Source organism: Neolamprologus brichardi, chromosome 13 (assembly GCF_056152115.1).
Source record: "Neolamprologus brichardi isolate AB-2024 chromosome 13, ASM5615211v1, whole genome shotgun sequence".
NCBI lineage: Eukaryota > Metazoa > Chordata > Actinopteri > Cichliformes > Cichlidae > Neolamprologus > Neolamprologus brichardi.
The window spans coordinates 18,238,975-18,265,091 of NC_142116.1; the positions used below are offsets into that span (position 1 = coordinate 18,238,975).

The 26,117-nt window shown below is 38.6% G+C and overlaps 1 protein-coding gene across 1 annotated transcript in view; it reads right to left on the reverse strand.

Moving 5' to 3' along the window:
• eys (EGF-like photoreceptor maintenance factor) overlaps positions 1–26,117 on the reverse strand; it is a 160,902-nt gene that overhangs the window by 129,016 nt on the left and 5,769 nt on the right. The window contains exons 3-9 of the mRNA XM_087850260.1: positions 24,754–24,950; positions 23,785–23,912; positions 23,024–23,138; positions 21,319–21,478; positions 17,485–17,589; positions 3,038–3,160; positions 1,082–1,195 (exon numbers count right to left, since the gene is read on the reverse strand). Of these exons, the coding sequence (XP_087706386.1) occupies positions 1,082–1,195; positions 3,038–3,160; positions 17,485–17,589; positions 21,319–21,478; positions 23,024–23,138; positions 23,785–23,912; positions 24,754–24,950 (942 nt within the window). The remainder of the gene's footprint in view (positions 1–1,081; positions 1,196–3,037; positions 3,161–17,484; positions 17,590–21,318; positions 21,479–23,023; positions 23,139–23,784; positions 23,913–24,753; positions 24,951–26,117) is intronic.

A 26,117-nucleotide genomic window follows, 5' to 3' on the forward strand; every position in this document is an offset into this window, starting at 1 on the left:
AATGTTTAACAGAATATTATCCTGAGTAAAGCTAGCAATCAGCTTTGTATGGTTAAAAAAAAACAGCTGTTGGGGAGAGTACAGTACCTTTACACAGATTTTAATTGAATTCTGCTCTTAACTCTATTAGCTTCGTTTCAATTTTGACAAAATTCTATCCTGACAAATGAGATAGGGAACAATAATCTTATGTAGTTGTGCTGGAATTGAGTGCTTGCAGATTCCGTGAAGGCCTGTGTGGATAACACTAGTTATTTCATTTTTGTTCAGGACAAATTCAATAGATCTAAAAGAGTCTGCGCTGCAATGCAATGCACAAGAATTCCACTGTTCACTTGAAAGCAATAAACTTACTGAATGTGCCGTGCATTCTTCTGACATAGTGAAACAATTTTTTGTGCAGGGGAGAGGAATCTGGAGGGGGTGGTTCAGTTCATTTCACGCATTAATGAGCTCATAAGATGAGAATTTTGGAGAAACTGTTGTAAGGTAGATAAAAATATGTGTTGCAATTGCTAAAATTATTCAAAATACAGTAAACTATTACAGATGTTTTGATTCCCGAGATTAAAACTGAAGGAGATATCGCTGTGAAATTAGAGCTCGGCTACTTTAAAAAAGGCAGAAGAAGCGTCAAAGCAATTAAGAAAAACTCTTTACCACATTCAACTCTGTTTAAACAAAGTGTTATGTCTTACAGTAAGTATCAGTCTACAGTAAAGTACACAAATGGTGACGGTACCCTCATTTTGCCTCCTGGATACTTTTATAAGAGTTTTCCTTGTAGCAAAAAATAAAAAGCCTCGCTCCGTGAATCACTTGAATCACAGCTGCAGTGGAAATAAGTCAATGTCTTTTCATCTCTGCTTGCCCATTTATCCCTAAGAATAAGAAAACGACCTCCAAATGAAAAAAAGAAAAGAATGTAAAAGCGTTTCTGAATAGCTATTTCATTTAAACCACGGTTATAACTTTAGGGCTGCAATTGCTTGACTGCCCACTTAAAAACCAACAAAGTCTGAATAAGCAATATAATCATATTATCTTGACTATTGGGACATATAATTGCATTACAACTTACCCTCTGAGCATAAGCACTGATACATGTCAATGCCATCCACGCAAATGCCACCATTCTGACATGGGTTTGACTGGCACTCATTAAGATTTACTTCACAAAATGACCCTCCAAACCCTGCAGCATATGTAGAAAGAAGAAGAAAAAAAGCGTTATTGGAATCCTTTTTGGCTGGTTTTATTTCTCAGTCAATTAGGATCAGCATGACTTTGTTTTCACAAACAAAAGCTGGTTTTCAAAGCTCGTATTGATTCAAAGAACTTGCTGGGCACATGCAGACTCAGCTCACTGGATCATTTAATCATGTTTAATAAGAGGCAGTCATTGCCCTTCTGATTTATTACATTAAACAAGCCAAATCCAGTGATTTTTAAGATCAAAGTCAATCAATACACAAAGAGAACCGCATAAAACAAATAACATGCATCAGCGCACACATGTAAGCACACTCACGCGGGCCATTACAAAGAGGAAACATGCCAGTGTTTTAAGCACATTATTTCTGCTGCTACACAAGCTGTGTGTGGGTTAATGTCCCACTTATCTGCCACAGAGTAGTTGTTTGAGTGTACACAATGTTTCACACACAGTTATCCAAATGTAACGGTCTGAAGATGCCCTTCACAATTAGAAATTTAGCAAAGATTAAAAGGACAAGGAATCTGTCTTACTGCAGGAAAAGAAGTTTATAAGGTCGCACAATAAAAGTCACGGGGTTAAAGCGAAGAGAAACAGAAGAAAACAAACCCAGCTGCTGTGTTCTACAATCCTGAGTTAAATAACTTAATTCACTAAACTCTCTTAATGTAATGCCAGTGCAAAATGAAACATTTCCCAATCAACTTTCATATTTTATTCATATAGAAATTACACATTTGCATGCAAAATCGACTAATCTGAGTTCATTCTCAGACCACGGATGGGTGTGCTTTAGTGTATGTACTAAATATTAGGTCAAAAAGTTGGCAGCGTGGGATAGTGAGTTTAGTGAGGGGCATGAGTAACATGTTTTACAACACCTTAGGCTCAAAAGCATTAGATAATATGGATGCCAAGACTGTCGACAAGAAATATCTAAACAAAACAGCATCTCACAGCTTGCCCTTGAGAAGTGTTTTAGGGAGAGCAGCTAGCTGCAGGTTGCTTGCATTTACATAAGAAATCACTCACGATCCTTCACTGTGACATCTGCCGAGCATAAATGCAACGGGGGTAATGAAGTTACGGTTATTGATTAGGTTACATGGACTTTTATGTAACAACCATTCGTTTGCAGAGATAGAGGTGCTGCTGAGGACTAGTGTTGGCTGAATTATGACTGGTATGGCTAGCAAATGTTTATTATTCCAAGTACCCTAACTGCATCCAGAAATAAAAACTGCATGATTCCCCCTGTGTGTACTTACACAGTACCAAACTCACACACGCTACTGACTTGCAAGTCTCTAAAGCCTGGATAACCCTGGCAAGCTTCAGAGTATCTTAGAGATCAAGCCCCTTCCACTTACTCTTGTCTTATCCCTGTCACTTCTGGCAGCGACATGCTGTGATAACAGTGACATCCACATGGAAGGGAATCCAAGAGATTTGACTGACACACAAACAAAATTAAGTTGTTGTTTTTTTTAAGAAACCGTGACATTATCCTTTGAAATCAGCATTTTTTATCAGACTGTTTGGAACTTAAAAAACATAATGCATCAGCGTAGGTGCAAATTTTAATATATGATCTAAAAGAAGAACTTTTTCTGCAGTAAAGTAAGGTATGAAGTGATGATCTTTCTGATGAAATAATAATCATTTGCAGATAACTGACATTTGTGAAGCTTAATTTACCAGTGAGTCAGTGGAGGCAATTTCATTTTTATGCAATTTTTTTCACTGTAATTATGTGGACAAATAAGCAGGCAAAACACAGATTTGTGTGCTTACTTTTAACCTGTTAAAAGACTTGCTCACCTCTTTCACACGTGCAAGAGAAATTCTGTCCATCCTTGGTCTTGGTGCATTTTAATGTATGTTCACTGCACATTCCAAACGAGCAAAGGTCAATATCCAAAGAGCAATCTTTCCCCTTGAACCCTGAAACAATGCAAAAGCAAAAATCAGCAAAACCTTGAGGAATCAAGGCACAAGCATTGAATACATAAAACACACAAAATGCAACACACCTTTATGGCTGTATGTTTTATTAGATAAAGACAGCTTTTATTCAGCAGATTAATGGACGTATTGATTTTTCTCCTTGCAATCTACCTGCTATGCAGTATGCTAATTGAGTGAATCATTGACAGGGACCAACCGCACTGGACTGATCTATATCACATTATCTACCCCTACACACGCACATCTGCATGTCACTGATAGATACCTCTGTCAATATCTACTGCTGCAAATAAAGAACAGATTTGGAGACTGGTATGCATTAAACGTTTCCAAAAATAGATAAATATGAATGGGAAAAGTCTTAAAATAGATCACCTTTTAATATGGGCAGAACTAATATGGAGTAATACTGAAAAAATATGATAGTGCTAGTCTAGTTATATTTCCATCGCAAATATCTGTGTGAAGTTGCCGTCAGTTCTCTTGGATTGTGTAATGCATTTAGCTAGAAGTGGTCTTCACTTTCTTTAGACTGTAACCTGAATCCAGACCAGCTTACTTTCCACCAGCACATCTGATGACCTTCCAACTACCCTTTTTCCCATTAAATTATGCATTGCCTTGGCTAGTTAATGGACAGCTATTGCCTCCAACAGAGTGTTTCAGAAGTGTTTAATAACCAATTGTGCATGCAGTTCACTCTGAGGTTAATGTTGCATGAAGGAATGTCACATTTACAGTGTCACCATCTCCAAGTGGGACTCCCTATCCTATCTGACACCTACTAGTGGCTCAGTCCTCAGACGAATGGAAAAAAAATAAATAAAAAAAATCTTCTGGTTTCAAAATTCATACCCACAACATATTCTAATGAAACACGCATTTACATTGAGTAGTTCAACACCTCCAACAAATCGGTTTTGGGTTTAGCCTTCATTAATGATCTGCTTGTTAGGTAACATGGTACAGTACAAACTATACTCTCTGGCCACATTGTTAGGTATAACTGTTCAGAGCTATCTAATTAGCCAATCAATTACAAGGTAAGAATTCGATGCATTTAGGAACGTAGACATAGTCAAGAAGAGCTGCTTAACGTCAAACCGAACATCAGAATCGAGAATAAAGGTGTATTAAATGACTTTGAACATGGCAAGGTTGTTGGAGCCAGATGGGCAGAGCAGTTCAGAAACTGCTGATCTACTGGGATTTTATACACAGCCAGGTCTAAAGTTTACAGAGAATGGTCCAAAAAAGAGCGGCAGTTCTCTTGGTGAAAGTGCCTTGTTCATGTCAGAGGACAGAGGTGAATGGCCAGGCTGCTAGGACAGGCAAAGTCACCATGCATCAGAACCAAGGTATGCAGAAGATCCTCACTGAGCACACAATCCACTGGGTGCCACTCCTGTGAGCTGATAACGGGAAACTGAGGCTACAAGTCATACAGGCTCACCAAAACTGGACAACAGAAAATTAGAAAAAAGGTTGCCATGTCTGATAAGTGTCAGTTTCTGTTCAGACATTCAAATGGTAGGGTGTAAGCATAGATCCATTTTTGGCTTGTAGGCAGTGGTGTGTGGAATATTTTCTTGGCACAGATCGAGCCCCTTAATACCAACAGATGATCTTTTAAACCACATCCATCCCTTTATGGTCACATTCTTTCCATCTTCTAATTCTTGAAGCAGAATATCACGTCATGTCACAAAGCTCAAATAATCTCAAACTGCTTTCAGGTATGTCAGGTACTAGCAAGGTGCATCCAACAAAGTGGTCACTGAGTGCATACACAATTCAGTTCAGGTAATCTGCCATAACACCATTTAGCCTTTAGTTCATATTAAATGTCAATAATGCAACTAGCTGCATTTGTATGAATCAGTTTAGGTCTTGCACATTTACACCTTGGTTTATTTTACAACATTCTCGATTTCTTAAAATTGGTGCATTTTTTTTTTAATTGGAACAGCGAGACGTCAGTGCTGTATTGCAATATTATTTTGGTATTTCTTCTTAAGTAAAATATTATATCTTCAGAATGTGGGAAGTTGCTGAGTTAAACAAGTACCATCTTCACAGAACTTGGGAATCCCCCAGGAAATACAGCTGCGATCAACAAATGAGCACAACTGCCAATCAGTGTGTGTTTACCCATCAAGATGCTGCTTAAACTTTTTTTTCCTGTCTCTAAAACAACACATTTATAAGACTGGCCAGTCTTTATAATAATAATAATAATCTTTACAACTCTTCTAATCTAATTCTGTTTCATATACATTTGAAAAAAAAAAAAAACTGCCTCCCAATTCAAGCTAAACTGGAAAACACATATATGATGGACTGTAGCTCCAAACAAGACAAGGTGGCAGGAATGGACTTAAACACAAACAGGAGATCTTGTCTGATTCTTTCTGTGTGCTTTTTGTAGTAGGAAGCATGTATGTTTGACAGATTTTTTATTTAATTAAATTTCTCACGGGATAAAGTGATCAAAAGCACCTGTCTGTAAATCTGTCAGTGAAATTATAACCGTAATGGAACCATTACTCACACACTGGTGTTCTGTTTTTGACAAAATCTAATTTGAGAAAAAGGCAGAAAATAATCAGATCAGATTATTTACAGTGATGCATTTTTTAATATCCATAAGGCCATAAAATACACTGTATAACAGGCGCTGTTTCAAGTTACTTTTAATTCAACTACATGTGTTTATTTATTTGTTTATTCAGCGCCTTGAGGCAACTGTGGTTGGGATTTGGTGCTTAAAAAAACTGAACCAAAATGACTTGAATTGCATATTGTATACAACTTTTCTACTATTTTATATATTAAGAAAAAAAAATGGGCAAAATGACCTACTGCTCGACACCAAAGTGTTTTTTCTTGTCCGGTCAGCACCTATGTTTTGTGGGATTTATTTTCAAATATTTATCTGTAAATCCTGTTTTGTGGATTGTGGTTGTTTGCAGTTCAATGTGACATTGGACGTGTTATGCCAAGCGGCCTGGCTGTGGCATTCTGATGCGCAATCAAGTAATGAATCAGTATTTTATTACCACTGCTCTCGAAGGACTACGGCACCTCCCTCTCTCACGGACTGATTATGAACCCTTCTTATAACGTTTGTTATAAATAGATGCTAAATGTGGAAAACCTGATTGAAGAACAAGCTCACACCTACAGTAAGCAGAAGCTGAATTACTGTATAAGTGGACAAATCAGTGTTTTACAAAACAGGAAAAGCCGTATCTTTTTTCTGGGTTTACTGGCAATCAGTTTCAACCGTGGTTATAAAAAGTAAATTTTAAAATGCTAACAGTTATTTTCTGTAACCCCAATCTGCAATACCAATTTATAGTTGCCTCAGGTAGAACCTTTTTCTTGCATTGAAACTTTCTGAAGAACAAAGATCTCTGGTAACTTTGTGCATTTTAAACAAAAAAGTGAGAAGCAAACAAAGAAGTTGGATGTAACTGCAAGAAATCAACTTTTCAGCTATTCCCATGGTAAACGATAGAGAAAATTAATAGCATGATATTTTTATAAACATACTTAGTTATACACAAGTAGACAGTGACAAATGAAGTCATTTATCAGATCCATACATGAACCTCCATTTAGACAAGGCTGCGACCAGCAATCATTTACATTTTCAGAGCAGATCCTTCCTGCAGGGGTTTATTCAATATTACAGGACAAAACAAAACACTTTAAATATGTCTCTACCACAGATGTGACTGTCAGCCTGCCAGTTCAACAATTATTCCAGCGAAGTCCAACATGTGACTCATATTTGCAACCAGAACAACAATCAGAACATATGCAGTACAAATTTCTGCTTATTGTCCTCGAATCACATCAATAAACCAGCACCTGGTTTTATTTCATGAGGCAGCTGATTACTTCTGATTCTAGCGGCTCAAAATGTGATTGAATGATTATGTGTTCAGCATGTTGCTGCTTGCGTGTATGCATAAATGCCGTAGCCCTGGTTTTAGTATCCTCAGGGCAAGAGTTAGGAACGGAATTGATTAAAGATTTTTACTGACAAATTTAAAGCTCCGCCAGGTCTGGCCTCTGGCAATATTTCAACCCTCTTAGTTCTCGGTGAGCCAGATAGCTCAGAGAACTAACAGCCAGACATCCTCAGGCACTGCTCGTCTATCTGCACGGCTGTCTATACCAAAGGTAATTGTACTTTCACCATCATGACCCCATACACTGCTAGGCACTCCCTTAATCATGTAGTGTAAGGTACTCAGATAATTAAAGCATCTGGTGACTGTACCTGCACATACATTCTCTACTAGATATTGTATACCCAGTTCAATAGTAAAGCAGCCACCCCCATTAGCTTAACTAACTGATTTTACTTTAATTCACCACTGTTTACACATTCACATCACTTGTAAATCAGGTTGGTACTGAATAAGTAATAGGTGAAGTAGTTTTAAAATTTTAAATATAAAAACCCACCAGGTGATTGTTTATCTCTTTATGCAAATAATTCAGGGACCACAGTGATGTATACTCTGAGAGCTGTTAGAGTGTTCAGATTATAAAACCACTGATGCAATATTCTTAATCTCTTGTATTGCTCTTTAGATACAGGTGATCCAACCGAATGTCAAACTAGCAAATGATGCAGTGAACGACGGTCAAGTTAAGGTTGATGTTTTCACACAGGAGTTTAGCTGCTCCTCTCTATTGACCTACCACAGCAGCTGCACCATCACTTGCAAAGCCAATAAGCCATGCACGTAGCATTTCTTCAGAGGCCCCTTAACAGCAAGGGTTTCTAACAGCGGTATATGAGACAGCAGCCCCAGTCCACAAGTGCAATTCAACAACTTGAAATGAGAAGCTGCAAATCTCTCCTTTGTAGGGAATTCTGATGTAGGTGATCAGGCGTGTGCTTGACACTCTGTAGGAATGTTTCTAGGATTTTTCCTCACGCTCTGAATCTTTTCCAGTTTTGTTATTTAGCTAACAGTTATTTTCACTCCGCAGTGCTTAGTGATATAATGAAAAGTTGGAATGGAACCGGATACACATGGGAAAAAAGTAATTCGGTGAAGGCAGCAAGATGTAGACCATATATAGATAAAGGGGGGGGGGGGGGGGGGGGTTTAAGAAAACTCAAAGAAGTCCTGTGAAAAAGTAAGTTCATCATTTGAGGCCACTTTATTAGGCAACTTTATTAAAGCTAAGGTTTTGGCTATTTGCTGGTCTTGTTAACACAAAGCTGCATGAATGGCTGATTCTTTGATTAAGTGATTCTTTTCGTTCTGCCACAGATTTGCTGCTGTGCTTGAGATCACTGCCCTGTTGTTTGGGTTGAGCCAATTTCTGTCAAGCTTTGGGTCTTGGATGGCCTCACATTTGACTCTAGAACACTCTGGAATACAGAGGAGTTCATTGTCAACTCAATGACTGGAAAGTTCCCAAGTCCCTTGGCTACAAAACAAATCCAATTCATGACCCTTCCACCACCGTGCTGACAGTTAGTAAGAGATGTTAGTGATATGTGTTTGGTTATCAGCACAAATCTCCGCTTTGGACTTAAAATGTTCTCTTTGGAGAGAGGAGGCATTCTCCTGTAAAACCTTACAAACAAGCCGTAATCACTCAGTCTTTTTCTTATTGTACTGCCGTTAACTTCAACATTATAAATGCAAATTAAGACCTGCAGAATCTGAGATGTAGCTCTTGCAGTTTCTCTAAGCATTGCATAATGTTACCTTAGGGTGAATTTGTTTAGACACCCACACTCCTGGGAAGATTGTGACACCTGAACGGTGCAGAAAAGCGAAAGCCAAACCTTCTATTATTATAGAGGTGTTCACAATTACTAATGATCAGTCAGTCAAACACACTTCCTCATCACCCCTTGCTGTTACTGTTACTGTTACAGGACTGCAAAGAGTCATTAAAAAAATTTCTCTTTAACATGACTGCCTATAAAATTTAAATGTTATTGCTTTACTCATTACAAATTATGATAAACCCGCTAATTATATGCTCCATAATTAACATTTGCACACTAAAAACTGCTCCAGAACCTCATATTCCTGTCACTGGTACTATTAATGATTGTAAACAGCACTGCATTCACATCAGATGGTCTCATACCCTAAAATCCTGGGGGACAGTGGCACCGATAATCACTGATTAGGTCCACACAGGTGGCACCATTTAAACAAGGGAGGCTGTGGCACTCATTTATTTCCACTTCGCAAAGCGGTCCTTCGAATCCAAGCATGCAACGGCAGGTGAAGTTATACTGCTGGTCCAGACAAAAACCATGTTCAGAGCAGCGGTGGTCAACACAGTAATCAATGTCCTCTTCACAGTAGATGCCTGTGTATCCTCTAGGACAAAGGCAGCTAGCAACAGATCAAAGAGAATCTCTTAATACTGTATAGAGTTAGAAGAATTCTTTCAAGCCTGAAGGAAAAGCGCAGTAAATGTAACAGCTTTTACAATCATTGACATTCTGGTGGCAGAACAGCCCCAAGACCATCAGGATTTGAACACTAACCGGTAACCATCAATCTCATCCATACAAGTGCCTCCATTTTGACACCCATGTTCAATACAGTCGTTGACATTTACGCGGCAGTCCTGCCCAGACCATCCAGGGGTACAGATGCATCGATAAGCACTGCTGTTATTTAACACACAGCGTCCTCCAAAGGCACAAGGCTGTTGATTGGAAATAGATGTTTTTAGATACACACGTCATGAAACCAGATATGCTGTTTCATGAGCAAAAAGGAAACTCTTTTATTTTGTATGATATTTTAAATGGGGCTGAGCTTATTCAGATTAAAGAAAATATAACCATCTTTTTTCCCCCTAATCATTTCTTGCCCCTGGATACCTGAAAATGAGCTTCATTAAAATCGCACGACAAAGTCATGAATACTGATTCATGCTTTATACTGGGGTCACTTGGGAATCCATGTAGCAGCTACATGTCATACAAGACAAGATCAATGGTCACTGAAGGCTAAACCTCCTGAGAGGAAAAAAAAAAAAAAAAGTACACCTGCTAGCACGTGGATGCGTGGATGCCACCGGGGAAAAACAAAGGGGCAGGGGAAGAGCTTGCTTGTGGAAAGGTCTATAATACAGGCATCATGGCACTTCTGTACAAGGGCCAACACAAGCATTGCTACACAGTGAGCGATCATCTCCATCTGTCATCTGAAGCACTTTCTCTGTTCACACATACATAATATACACATACAAACATACACATCCAAGTCAGGTGGCCTTTTCAGTTCTGTAAATGTGCAAACATTGTTCATGCCAAACACAATCCAAAAATCCAATTCCAGCGTTGCTTTCCTCCAACATAATTTCTTATGTACTATATATGGAAACTGCATTTAAAAAAAATTAAACATTTACTACACTGTTAACTAACTGTTAACATTATGCTGTTCTGCTTTTTATTGTTTTTATTTTCCGCACAGCGAAAAATTTCATTTGATTTCTCGATTAAGAATTTAATAAAACTTTCTTGCCGTTAGCTGATTGATATTGCGCAGCTGCAACATCCGATGATTGCTGTGTTTAGGGATTATCATTTTGTGCCTGTCTTCTATTCATAAAAGAAAACCATTGTGAAAGAATATTCACCATTTCAGAAAAAACACTGACTCTCTGAAACCCACACCTTCTAAAGTTTTAGTTTGTTGAGATATGTCACAGTTATATCCAAAACTTTGTCTAGCATAAAAAAATAAAACAAATCCACAAAATGATATTACTGAGAACTGAGCTTATTTATATTTGCAGACAGTAGACAAGGACAAAAAAAAAAGCACGTCAAGATTTTTTTTTTTTTTTTACACACCTGAAGGTGCTGAGGACAGGGTACACAGCAGGTATACTCAAGCCCATAAGGGAGATCCACAAACTCAGTATTTAGTGGGCATGTGATGTTGGACAGGGCACAAGCATCTATGTCAACTTCACAACTCTTTCCTTGAAAACCTGCAAGAAAAGATGTAATACATGCAATCTGACTCGAGCGATGCTGGACCACAAAAAACAGAAGTCCTGAAATCAGTGCCACTAGTATCTAATATAAGTCATGGAATTAAGGCTGCTCCTCTATATATTTAAGAAACAAGGGTAAAACTGACCCAATTGTGGGTCAGCGGGAGGATTGGCCCCATTTTGAAGCACAGTCGATGATGCTCAGTGTCCTCCACCCCCCTATCTGCCTTCTGAATTTTTAATTTCAACCTGAACAGGCAAACCCTAGTAATGCGCTTTCATTTCCTCCTCTTTCTTGCTCCTTTGAAAGAAATGTATATCTGTATAACGTACTTTGTGGCTGATAAAAAAAGGTTTAGTGTATCAGAGCAGACCTTTTTCCTACAAGAAACAAGGAATAATATCTGATGTTTGCTGTGCAAGAGGATACACTTAGCATACCCTTTAAGTATATTTGAAGCGAGTGAATACTGCATTACTTTGACACTACACATGTGCTGTTCTATTATGTTTAAAAAACATAATATAGTCAAAAGCAGGATGTGCTTTTTAAAAAAAAAAAAAAGGTCACAGTTACAGTGGTTTATAATTTCAGCCATGCACCAAGATTTTTCTTAGTACTCTGGTCCAGCAGTCTGTGGGCTATTTTTTCACATGGCAGAACTCCCTTCACCATAAGAAGATGCAGCAGATGAGGCATATGAGCGGAAGAAGCTTAGGTTTACTGAGATAACAGATGAGATTTAGCAGCAACGCTGGAAAGCCAGGGTATGCCCTGTGGAATTTTGTTACCATGGATCTGCGGCCACATCTAGTACCAGTTTACTCAGGGAGTTAGGGATTCATGATCAGGGATTATGGCAGGCTGCAGAGGCAGTTTCAGAGGCTGCGGAAAAGAACAACTAACGGGAACGGCGGAAAAGAAAAGACAACAGCTTGTGTGCAAAGTATGGATATCTCATATTAAAAATAGGAGATAGAGGAAAATATGTGTGTTACGTAAGCTGTCCAACAACACTATAGCGGCTCTGTAATCATCTTACATGTTTAAGAGCTTTTTGGATTAGGCCTACATTGTGCAATATTGACATAGTGTTGATATCAACAGTAAAAGGGGAATTACGGCTATCAGAGGCAGATATTTTAAATATGTTTATCCCTAAATATTCAGCCTGGCCAGTGTAGAGGGGTACAGTCCTGCTCAGCCCACAGAGCAGGTGTAACGGGGGTGGGACACGGTAACTGTTGAGCCCTATAGGGTGTCATGGGTGCAGTTCAACTTGACATCTGTGATGGGAGGTTCCCACTCAGTCCAAACAATGACATAACCATCAGCCCTCCCCTCTCTGCTCAGACACTACAGTAATCCCCCCCAAAAGGACAGTCATGTCGAAAGCTAAAGAAAAATACAACTCAAAGTAGTGCTCATAGGATTTTTTTCTGCTTTTTTTTAAATTGCTGGTCAGAGAATGAAATGGAGGATTCTCATTAAGACTACCAGTGTGGTGGATACTAGGATGAACCTGACTGTGCTGTGTTGTCCCATATTTAAGAAATTCATATTTGTTAACATAGTTTCATTATGCTTTAAAGGTTTGATGCAAGGGTCAGTAATTGTATATTTTATAGTAACAGTAGAAGCAATAATTTAATTGACAAAATTCTAATAATAATGATCTGATGACTACAGTACACTCACCGGCCACCTCATTAGTTACACCTTGCTGTACTGGGCTGGACCTCTTTTTGCCTTCAAAACTGCCTTAATCCTTTGTGCCATAGTTTCACAAGGCGCTGGAAACTATTCCTCAATAATTTGAGCCGTACTGATATTAAGATGTGATGCCAGTGGAGGCGATTGGAGAATAGAGAACTCCTGCAGGAAGCAGCCATCAGTAGATGGTATGCTGTGGTCAAAAACGGATAGACATGGCCAGTAACTATAGTGTTTAAACAAAGCTCAATTGGTATTAAGATGGCCCAAAGTCTAATAAGAAAATATTGCCCAAAACCATTATTACATGTGGTTCATGGAAAAATTCTACTAACTCAGTGATGCAGCAGAAATTGAGACACATCAGATATATTAAAAATATTCTGCTGTTCATGTCTGACAGTCCATCCATGCTATCTGTAGTCTCCTGTAAACCTCTGTATCTCTAATTTCCTGTACTTAGAAGAGTGGCACCCAGTGTGGTCTCCTGCTGTTGTGTTTAAGTTTGGTATGTTGTGTTCAGAGATGCTCTTTTGATTGGTTGGTGGTTTTGGCTTGGTACAACCTTGGTGGTAATGAGTGGTTACTTGAGTTACTGCTGGCCTTCTATCAGCTCAAAGGATTCCGGTCATTCTAATCTAACAATAATGAGGTATTTTCACTCTGCTCAGTGGAAAGTTTCACTGTTTTGGGCCATTCTCTCGAAACCCTAGAGAGATTAATGTGGAAAAATCTCAGTAGATCAGCAGTTTCTGAAATAATCAGACCAGCTCGTCTGGCACTAACAACCATGCCAACTTCAAAGTCACTGAAATTACCTTTGTTCTCCATTGCTCAGTTTGGACTTTCTTGACCATATTTACATGCCTAAATGCATCGAGCTGCTGATTGACTAATTAGATATTTGCGTTAATAAGCATTTGAATACCTTTAGTTAATTCAGTGTATATATGAAGCTTTTTATGGTTAGGGTATGTGGTTATGTGTCATCACATACATGTGCTTCTACAAGTTCCACCAGTTTGTGTGTGGTCATTAAAAAGTAAATAAAAGGTGTTCTGCTTCTCAACACCTCTAAAAGAATAAGCCGTGAAGGAAATGGATGAATGAATAATACTCCAAGCTACTGTATCATTCACAGTCTTAGACAATGGGGAGTTATACCTTTGATACTTCAAGGACTGGCAGTTCATCAGTTGCTAAAAATACAATGCCACCTCTGAATGTCACCTTAAATTGTGACTCTAATGTGGCTTGCTTCAGCAACTGATGAGGCGAACAGACTCTGTGACCTGTGTGTCATTAACACTGGTGTTGTGCTTTAATGTTTAATTGAACAAGAGTGAACAAACAGAGTTTCATTACCACGAGTGTTACATTTCCCCTAAGAGTCTACAACAGCTAAAAATAACAGTAGCAAATTCTTGCGAGAGAAACGTCACCTGGACACAGAGATGCTCTGCCCACCATGTCTCGGCTCTGTATATGCAGTGAAATGTTCCAGTAAAGTGGGCAAAAGCAACTGCCAGACACAGAAACTGTGCTGTGCCAACAACAGAAAGCTCCCGTGAGTCGTCCATCAGTTACCATTCAGTGAATGTAAATTCAGACTCAGCCGGTGAGGCACAATAAGCAATTACAGAAAAATGATATTAATGTGAATTTCAGAGTATAACATTTGAGCAATGCAGTTCCATTCATGAGCTCTGGCAATGAGTTTGGTATTTTTTCTCAGCTGTCAATCACAGGCCAAGAGTGTAAACTGATCCTGCAAATAAGGTGGCAAAGATGCTTGCTGCGGCTTGTTTCCTCTATCTGGCTCAGCAGAGCATGTTGTGATCAGTAGCATGCTGTGACTGCTATAAACAAGGAGATTAATAAAATAAAAACATAGCACGTGGAAAAAAATAAATAAGCAGGATACAACTAAAAATATATACATACAGTGGGGCAAAAAAGTATTTAGTCAGCCACCGATTGTGCAAGTTCCCCCACTTAAAATGATGACAGAGGTCAGTAATTTGCACCAGAGGTACACTTCAACTGTGAGAGACAGAATGTGAAAAAAAAATCCATGAATTCACATGGTAGGATTTGTAAAGAATTTATTTGTAAATCAGGGTGGAAAATAAGTATTTGGTCACCTCAAACAAGGAAAATCCCTGGCTCTCACAGACCTGTAACGTCTTCTGTAAGAAGCTTTTCTGTCCCCCACTCGTTACCTGTATGAATGGCACCTGTTTGACCTCATCATCTGTATAAAAGACACCTGTCCACAGCCTCAACCAGTCAGACTCCAAACTCCGCCATGGCCAAGACCAAAGAGCTTTCGAAGGACACCAGGAAAAGAATTGTAGACCTGCACCAGACTGGGAAGAGTGAATCTACAATAGGCAAGCAGCTTGGTGTGAAAAAATCAACTGTGGGAGCAATCATCAGAAAATGGAAGACATACAAGACCACTGATAATCTCCCTCGATCTGGGGCTCCACGCAAGATCTCATCCCGTGGGGTCAAAATGATCATGAGAACGGTGAGCAAAGATCCCAGAACCACACGGGGGGACCTGGTGAATGACCTGCAGAGAGCTGGGACCAAAGTAACAAAGGTCACCATCAGTAACACACTACAACGGCAGGGAATCAAATCCCGCAGTGCCAGACGTGTTCCGCTGCTGAAGCCAGTGCATGTCCAGGCCCGTCTGAAGTTTGCCAGAGAGCACATGGATGATACAGCAGAGGATTGGGAGAATGTCATGTGGTCAGATGAAACCAAAGTAGAACTTTTTGGTATAAACTCAACTCGTCGTGTTTGGAGGAAGAAGAATACTGAGTTGCATCCCAAGAACACCATACCTACTGTGAAGCATGGGGGTGGAAACATCATGCTATGGGGCTGTTTTTCTGCCAAGGGGACAGGACGACTGATCCGTGTTAAGGACAGAATGAATGGGGCCAAGTATCGTGAGATTTTGAGCCAAAACCTCCTTCCATCAGTGAGAACTTTGAAGATGAAACGAGGCTGGGTCTTCCAACATGACAATGATCCAAAACACACCGCCCGGGCAACAAAGGAGTGGCTCCGTAAGAAGCATTTGAAAGTCCTGGAGTGGCCTAGCCAGTCTCCAGACCTCAACCCCATAGAAAATCTGTGGCGGGAGTTGAAAGTCCGTGTTGCTCGGCGACAGCCCCAAAACATCACTGCTCTTGAGAAGATCTGCATGGAGGAATGGGCCAAAATACCAGCTACTTTGTGTGCAAACCTGGTAAAGACCTATAGTAAACGTTTGACCTCTGTTATTGCCAACAAAGGTTATGTTACAAAGTATTGAGTTGTATTTTTGTTATTGACCAAATACTTATTTTCCACCCTGATTTACGAATAAATTCTTTACAAATCCTACCATGTGAATTCATGGATTTTTTTTTCACATTCTGTCTCTCACAGTTGAAGTGTACCTCTGGTGCAAATTACTGACCTCTGTCATCATTTTAAGTGGGGGAACTTGCACAATCGGTGGCTGACTAAATACTTTTTTGCCCCACTGTATGTATATTTTCATGTGATAAAATAAGTCATGATGTGTCACAGCCCAGAGACCCTGCTGGCAAAAGTTAATCACCTTTGGTTCTCAGGTAAGCGCCCTGGTGGGGGACAGAACCCCCACAGGGGTGACATTGGTGGTACAGAGGCGTGAAAAAGGTTGAGGGAACACATGCAGGTATAATTTTTTTTTAAAAAGTACACAAACACACTTTTCATGGCTGATCATAAACTTTCAACATGTTGTTTTTAAATTAGTAATGATTACAGCCAGATGCTAATACCAATATATCAGCGAAAAAGAGACAGGAGAAACACCCTTCAACCATGTTATAACTGTTGATTTTGCACAGTTTGTCCAGCAGAGGGCAACTTCCATGTTGGCAACATAGGTTTGGAAGTACACAAACAGCCAGCTGATGCAACCTGAGCGTAAATCACTAATCTACGATCTTTTATGACAATACACCAAGATTACTTTTAAACTGTACTGTTATACTATCTTAGTCAGGACTTCTAAAATCACAACACATAACAAACTTTGAAAGGTGAAGTCTGTTCATCTTTCACGTTATACAGAAAATATATCAGAGATCAGTATCAGTATCAGTGTTAAAAATCCTATTTTGAGTTGTTTTTGATGGTGATCATGCAGACTACCTTGATGATTAGGGAGATACATGAAAAGTATGTACAGAGGCACCAGTAATTCTGATTTTAAACAGGTAACAATAAATACATAACTATATATACATATTTTTAAAGTGACTTCACCCAAAACGTGATGTTAAATTCCTTTTTTTCCTCTTTTTTTTGGCCTGCAAGTTATACTTTGTAACACCATATCATTTGGGTTACACAACATCATGGCCTCATTTATGGCTCAATCCAGAGTGTCGACATGATCAATGTCTCTGGCTCATCCCACCAAAGCCACCAAATGGCGTGCTTTCTCGGGCCAAGGATACAGTAAACATAAATTACCTACATCTTTACTACAATAAGGTCTAGTTTTGGACATAGCGCATACCTGTAGGACATTGGCAACTGTAGTCTCCAAGCAAGTCATAGCACTTGCCATTGTGCTGACAAGGTCTGGAGTCACACTCATTGATCTCAGTCTCACAGTTTGTTCCTGGGGAAAGAGGTTTTAGATGTAATAAGCAGCATTATATATCGCCACACTATTTTCACACAGTCCCGACCTCTGCACCCCAACATATTGCAGTTCATCTTTCGTGTGAATTGTTAAAATGCAGCACTCTTTTCCTGAATGACTCAGCCTAGCATAAAGACTGAAAGCAGGGGGATACTGCTAACCTGCTTCTGTCTAAAAACACACTAATTAATGCATATTTACAGTGTTTGCTCTGTGGAAAAAAAGTAAAAACCCCGACTAGGGGCTTATGTGCGGCTCTATTTTTTCAACTCAGGGCATTGACAACCGGGAGTCTTGTTATCACTGTGAAAGTGCCAGACAGATGCTGGTGGGCAGATGTGTTTTTTTGTTTGTTTGTTTATTTGTTTATTATGCTAAAGCTGGATTAATTGGCTGCAGGCTTTACCTTCAGACTTAGCGTACAGATATGACAATAATATCAATCTTCTCTATAGACCTTCGGCAAGAAAATCAATGAGCAAATTTCCCCCCAATTTTTTTAAAGAGTTGCCTGAAACCGTTTTAAAACATTTCTGCTGAAATAATAATTAGGTTGCAAACATTCACCTATTAAGATGCTTTAGGATTCAAGTGCTGAGGCCAAGTATATACACAAGAGAAAACAGGCCCTTGATAGCATGGGCTCAGTTTCTTGTTAAGAAAATGGACATTTAATGACAAGCTCTGTCTGAAAAAAAGCAGATGATGTGGGGGACGGAGGTTGCCTTAGAAGAGATTTGCTTGGTGCTCAGCTGCCTCAGCAGCTGCTAGTTCCACTGCTGTGATTGGGGGTGGATGCTTTCCCGTGCAGGTTATTAATTTAAAAAGTCCTGTCATCAATAACAGAGGTGCAATGACATGTAGTGAAAGTCCCTCCTTGACAGCAGCAACCTCGTGCTACGGCACAAACACTATGATTGATAACATCTGCACGGCTGATGGTACAGGTCATTATATATAAAAAAAATGCTATGCAGTGGAACAGCAAATTATACAAATTTGTCCTACTAAAATCTGGAAAACAGCTAAAATCCTGTCTGGCTGCAAGTAAAATCAGTTATACAGCTTTTTAATGAATATTTAATGATGTGGATTGTTGAGATTTATAGGACAAAAATAGTGTTATCCAATATATAGCAACTGTTTCAAAAATTGTAAAAAAAAAAGAAAAAAAAAAAGAAAGAAAGAAAAGATTTCACTGTTTTCTAATTGCACCGTCCTAAATCTTTTGGAGAAAATACTAGCATCTAACCTTATAGTTAATTAAAAATACATAAGAGTCCACATAAATATGAAAAATAAAGCTTTCCACAAGGAAACCTAGATGCCGGGATTGAGTAATGTATCCTAAGTTATAATCTATGATGAGTACAGTGGGATTTCAGGGCGAAGCTTGAAATTAAATTGGCCTTCCTATCCTGCATGGGTAGAAATTCCAGTGCAAAAGTCCTGAGATGTCAGAAAATGATGAATTCTATCAGTCACTAAGAAGTGCCATGGTGTAAGAGACAATTTTCCATTACTGAAGTGGCAACAGATTTCAGCTTTGAACGGGGAGGGGGCCGAAACGTGTTCATGTAGTGCTATGTAAGGGCTTATCTGACTGACAGCTGAGTGTGTCAGGACTTAACGCTAGATTGTGAAATGTGCTATAGGCCAAAACCTGAGTGCACCGGATTGGAAAAAAAATCACATGTGCTGGCTGTTTAAGTAATAAAACAACAGAGGAACAATTCAGAGCTGTACCATTACAAACTTTACAGTAAGTGCAATGTCTGGTAGCGATGACAATCTGTGTCATTCCATTTGTGTGTCGATGAATGTCTTAAATAATGTAACTAAGTCTAAACAGAGCTGTGTATATTTTGTATCACTGTGATGGTTTGCTAATCATATTAAAGCATCATACAGCAAACCGAGAAAAGCAGATGAAAAGAGTCTTTCTTTCTTCGGCAGATTGAACTGTTTAGATAAACAATTCTTCAAACATGATCTTCTGCTATGGAGTACAATGACAGCTGTGACCGAGATAAAGAATACAACTTCTAATCACATTTTGTCTGTCTCTGTGAATGTGCTCAACCTTTTTACGCATGGTAAATAAAAAAGGGTTAATCTTCTTTTCTACAACTGCTCCTTTTGTTTTTTCGTGCCTCTGCATTGTTTATTCAACCACTGTCACTGATAGCTTAACAAGTTTCACCCATGTTCCGAGCTGGCAGCTAATTAGGAAGCAGTTTGCCAGATTACTTGGATTAAACACAATCAGCAGCAGGCCATAGAAATGTCGAGCAGGCGAGGCCGCTGATAAATAAGCTTCAAGGTAAAACAAATAAAAAAGTCATATCACAAATATTACTGGATTTTGCTTTAAATCTGTGCTTGGCTTGTGATTTACCACAAATCCCTGATGTGAATTAGATATTGTAGTATTAATTTCCACTTGGGAGACAAGAACACTTATGTTCTTAGCGGTAGTTGCTAGTTTTGTGCTTCTCTAGACAAAGTTAAAAAAAGTTTTGCCTCTAGGCTACATCAGGTAGTGCAGCAGATTGAGAACAAATGGTACTAATACTTCTACCGCAAATAAAAAATGTATAGGTCACTCCAGGGATGTTTTCTTTGTTTTTTATTTTTGTTCTCCTCCACCGGGAGGTCAGAGGTCAGCTATGGAACAGCAGCCCTTGAGCCAGCTGTGGTTCGGTCTTTTGAGATATTAATTAAATCAGATTCTTGAAAAAGAAATTACAGTTTTAGACGTCTATAACAGAACTACAATGTTAACCCTGCTATGTGCTAAGGCAGGGGGACGATTTTGAGATTGCTTCATGGAAGCTGCGTGAATATTAGCATATGGTTGATTTATGGATTTATATTTTAAAAACGTTCCACAGAAAGATCAAGAACATATTCTCACGAGGTTTGTTTGTGTTTGGGGATCCATCTTTGGATTTAAGGTTGGGTTAACATTGTGCGTCTACAAATATGTAACAGGATCGACTGATGTCTGAACTTTTCATGAACACCGTGACCATGTTTGTATGTCTTTTTTTGTTAGCTATGCATAATGCACTGTTTCTATGACAAAGCGACAGTGGAGAATAGATTTCCCTTTCAAAGTGGTTTTATGTGACATAAAATTTTAATGGACATTGCCAGTTAATGAGAAAAAACAAAGAAGACAGAAGAAAAAAAACATTTTCTGTCACTATAGACGACATTCAAGCATGATACCAGTTATGTACTTTTAATGGAATACATGAGCATCTCATAAGTTCTTTATGGATTTTATGCCTTTTGCTTCAAACCACCAACAAAAGTCAAAATGTATAATTTATGATTTGCTCTTAGCATTAAAGCTCCATGTCAAATGTCTTGCATGTGGACTGCAGATTGGCCATCTTAAAATACTAAAATATTCAGAAAACGACAGCACTCTGTGGCTTTATGTGTGTCTTGACTTTGGTTGGTGCTTATATAACAAGATGTCAAGAAATGTCAACACCATGTATCTGTCAGCCTCTGCCAGTTTTACATCAGATTTTCCCCAAACATTAAGGTTAAGGAATCAGTCATTCCTCATCCCATAACCGGCATTCCACAACTGTGTGTACAAATTAGGAGACAGGAGTCTGTTGCCAGGAGACAGATGGACAGACTCACTGAAAAGGAACAAAAAGAGATAATAAAACAAAGATATCTCACCTGTAAAGCCAAGGGGACATTTGCAGGAGTACTGAGGGGGAGATGTTGGCTGATTTGTTGCAATGCATGTTGCCCCATTCAAACAGCTGTTTGGCTTTATCTGACAGGCATCACCCACATATTGACAATATTCTCCAACCCAACCTGGGGCACAAACACACTGCAGGAATGCAAAAATTTTTAATAAGATCAGTAATATAGTAGAGTATATATCAATCTATAATAAAATGTATCATACAGAGCACACTGTATTAGAGAGAAATCATTGAATCGTGCACATTTTGAGCCTGGAGAGGAATGAATAAATCACAGCTTCAAATAAATTTCTGTTCACCAAAAATTACTTCGAGAGATATTAAAGATGGTTTAATTGGCTTTGAGACGTTTTCAACCAAGATTTCTACCATCACCACAATATAATGGAGATGAATATAATTTTTGACAGTCAGAACACAGTGAACAGCTTTAAATAAAAATTCATAGTACTTTTTTCTTTTTTGCCTTTTCATTAACGCAAATTCAATTATGCAGTTGTGAAGACTAAAATCCTGGATGGACAATAAGAAAAATCTGATCCAAATAAGCTAAAACAGAGTTTTTCTCTAAATGTGCACCTCTTTGTCACAAAAACGAGGTGTTACAAAGAGGAAAAAACACAAACACTACTCACTATATCTAGAATTAAAATGATTTTATGTTATCTCTAGTTGTGCATATGGAGCTTCTACATGACACACTAACCAATTTATTACTACCCACAGTAAATATTTATTCACAAACCCTAAAAGTCACAAAAATATAAGAAAACATTAAAAGAAAAACTCGCACTTGCAGTTAGCAACAATTTTTGACTATCTCTGACCAAACGTGCACCAACATAAAGCATGTAAAAGTAGATCGTAGATAAAGAACCCTATCAGTGGTCTAATGGAACAAGACTGATGGATAATAATTAGGAGCTATGGGGCATTACAGAGCACTCTCAGGTGTTGTAAAAAATGCAGACATTTGAGAAGACTGAGAAACTGGGAGGCAAATTAGACCAGGACCTGTCAATCTGAACAAAGCTTCCACATATACACCAGGATTTAATGACTTAGAATTGGATTACTGCTTTCTGTAGTCATATAACTACCACTGATGTTTCTGTAATTCTCTTTGTATTTCACTGTCATACAGACAACATTAGAAAAAACCCCAAACATTTAAACATGTCTAAACCAGGTCTTATCTCTGTATTTGTATTGCATGTACTTTATATTCAGGGACAACTGTAAGAATATCACGCAATAGTTGCCATTCTGAAGGATTCATCATTAAAATCGATCCAGTGCATAACTGTTGCATCATTAAAGCAGATTTTACAGTCTAAAAATGAATACTTGCTAACAAAAAAGCCACACACCAAACAGATTCACAGGAAGGTCAACATGCTCAAAATTCTGAAAAGTGCAAAAGGTTACAATACACCATTTAGACCAGTATTACTCTGGAAATGATCAAATGCAATAACGGAGAGTGGACCACTCCCATGTTTTTAATCACAAAAAAGATTTTAAAAAAATCTTACTACCGAAACAGAACATTTATGAATCATAACTACACTTATGAATGAGTTCACACTGCGTCGACTCTGTATGCATCATGAGTCATATTTCGTGGGCTTTATTGCATTTCATTATGACTGAAACCTTGAATTACTTACCTGATATCCGCCAATTACACTCAAGCACAATCCCTCATTTAGACAGCTGATATTGAGCAGACTGCAGTAGTCAATTATTTCTTCACAATTCTTCCCAGAAAACCCACTCAGACATCTGTTGAGAGGCGGTCAGTGTCATCAAAATCAATTCACCTTGAGCTTTAAGCACTAACAAGCAATGCTGTGTTGTTTCTTTATACGAGATTTCTGGGATTCTAATTCAGTTTTCCGCATGATCTGATTCTGATAAAGACAGGGGCGTGTCGCTAATCAGGTTAGCATTTTTTACCCATTTTCTGAAATGCTTGATGTTAGCGTATCATACCAAATCAAGCTCTAATGTGAATCAAATTAACTATACAGTATAATATGCCAAATATACACTTCCCTATATTTGTATTGTATTTGGTTCTAATTTAGTCAAATTACTTGTGTGAGAGTTGTTATCTGATAAACAAATTAAACCAGTTTATCTGTTTTGTGGTCTGGTACAGTTTAATATCTGGATATCTTGAAAAATGGCAGAAATGAATGGCATGAAATGGAAACGTTTTCATAGGAAAAGGATTTAAGTCTCTGTTTCAACTCTCAACAATGACTTCCTGGAGCTTTTGAGACAACTTTAAATCCTCCTCACATCAAAAGGTGGAAAAAAAAAAATCACATTTTTATTCATTCTCAGAGGGAGCCACATTCATAAGAAACGCGAATCATCTTCAAGAAGAGACTATGATGTTCCTATTATTAGATCTCCCTCTTACCTGCAGATGTAATCATTTCCCCTGGACACACAGGTGGAATTGTTCAAACATGGTGATGGACTACACAGGCTGCTCTGCCTCCTGCACGCTGTGGCCACACTACCATCTGCACAGACACATTCAGAGCCCTGCATGGGAGAAGCAATACAACCTAGATCACCTGCAAGCCTGGGATAGGACGCTTACATTACACAAAAGGTACATTAGATTTTCAAGTGTAGGAACACGGAACATTATCAATAAAAGAGCAAATCACCGTAGTGATAAAAATGGGCCTTCATTGAGTCACAGTTATATTTGCTACAGACTTCTACACTTTCATTAAATATAATCTAAATAAATAATAGGTTTTACATTTGTTTTAATATGGTTTTTAGATATGAGAGGCTAACAAATGTTAATGTTCTTGTAATTCAAAGTTAAACAGATTATGCTTCTAGGAAAAAATATATATGTCAAGCAGCAGCAATAATGTGCATTATGTTGATAAATGTCCCCTTTACTCTTCTCTGCTCGGGTATCCTTAGGTGGGTCTCGAAAATGTGTAGTGCACTTGGCAAACTGTAATGAACAAAACAAAGGTCGTAGAGAAAGACAATTAGACCACTGCTGTATTTTCCCCAGAGTATCCTCTAGAGCATTAGAAACACTACCACCTCTGCAAAATGTATGAGTACACTAGCATTTCCCGTGAAAGGTGCAAATTGCAGCAGGCATCCAATTACAAAAAGGTTCTGATGAGAGTCATTTCCAACTGGCACTTAAATATGGACTGGGTCATTCAATCAAAATGTTAGAGAAAGCAGACACCCTTTCCCACAGCTCATCTTCACCGGGAAATATTAATTGCTCCCGGAGCTTTTAGAATGAAGGCATTTGATCTCGCTTCAAGACACTATTAATTTTCATGTGCCATTTCTTGTTTACGTCCCACTGAGGGAAAACAAATAAGGGAAATAAAGTCCTCACGCGATCCCCTGCAGTGCACATTTGTTCCTCCCGACATGGGTACGACTTGCAATCGAAGTTAACTCGAGATTCGCAGTAGAGGCCCGCAAATCGTTCCGGACAAAGGCAAACAAATCCTGTGGGACTCTCTTCACATGTACCACCATTTCTACATGGATTTGGGTCACAGGAGGCTTTCCTCTTCTCACACGGTGGGCCTGCAAAACCAGCAAAATAGATTACTGCACTTTTATTTAGAAACTATACTGCGTCTACTGGCGTTCTTAGCATAGCATGAATTTAACTATTCTGTATACTCTTGAATCTCAAATATTAAACATGGAAATTAACAAGCATGGAATGACTTCAAAGAATTTTCACGCCAGAAATGAAATGCAGATGTGATTTAGAATCCAAGAATGACGGTGTGACTGACAGGTTTAATCATTTACACAGGGTAGTGGCATGTGTAGGGCCATTTCCTGGCACTATGCATGCATAACATTAAAAATGGTAAATAAATGGTAAATGGCCTGTATTTGTATAGCGCTTTACTTAATCCCTAAGCTTTACACTAGTCATCCACCAATTCACACACACATTCACACACTGTAAAAAGATGCTCCCACAAATAAACTTGATGCAAGACTGACTGTACACAGAGTCACCGCGTCTTGTCATCCTGTTGATTTACTATCCTAAATTGGTAGGATGATGTTCCCACCAAAGTCAAAACAATGAGTCAAAAGTAAAACGCTCAAGTTATTCAGATATGAAAAATCACAAACTAGCAGTATAATAACAGCTGTCACTTAAGTTGTTTAGCTCTACATGTAGTTTACAGCAGTCTTGTGTCTGTACAGAGTGAAATAATCATTTTATATCATATTCACCTCAGGGAAACCAAACCCGCAGCGCCAAACACAAATTATTGGGAACTCTGCACCTAAAAATCAATTTTTTTTCCTGAAAGCTATAAAGATGGAGTGGATTGCATCGCCTCCTCTTGTTTTTTTTTCCCGTTTAGCCCGCATGATGGAGAACTGCCTCAGTCTCAGGGTAATATGCTTCCTGCTGTGTGTGTGTATTTAAATTTGTGCTTGTGCCATACAGCGCCGCTGCCATCCCATTAAATCAGGCCACACAGCACACACAGCATTTACATCACGACCGTAAACAGGAAAAATAGTTGTTTGATAACGCTGTAAAAAGCCTCACTAGTAATATAATTAAATGTGGGATAAACCCCAGCTAATTAAAAGCGGTCTGGTTTTTATGAGAATAAAAAATGTGAGGAAAATATCTGGTTTGTGATACTTCCTGACAGTTTCTCCATGTTTGTGTATGTGGGTTATGCCACATAGGTTTGTAATTTTATTATTATT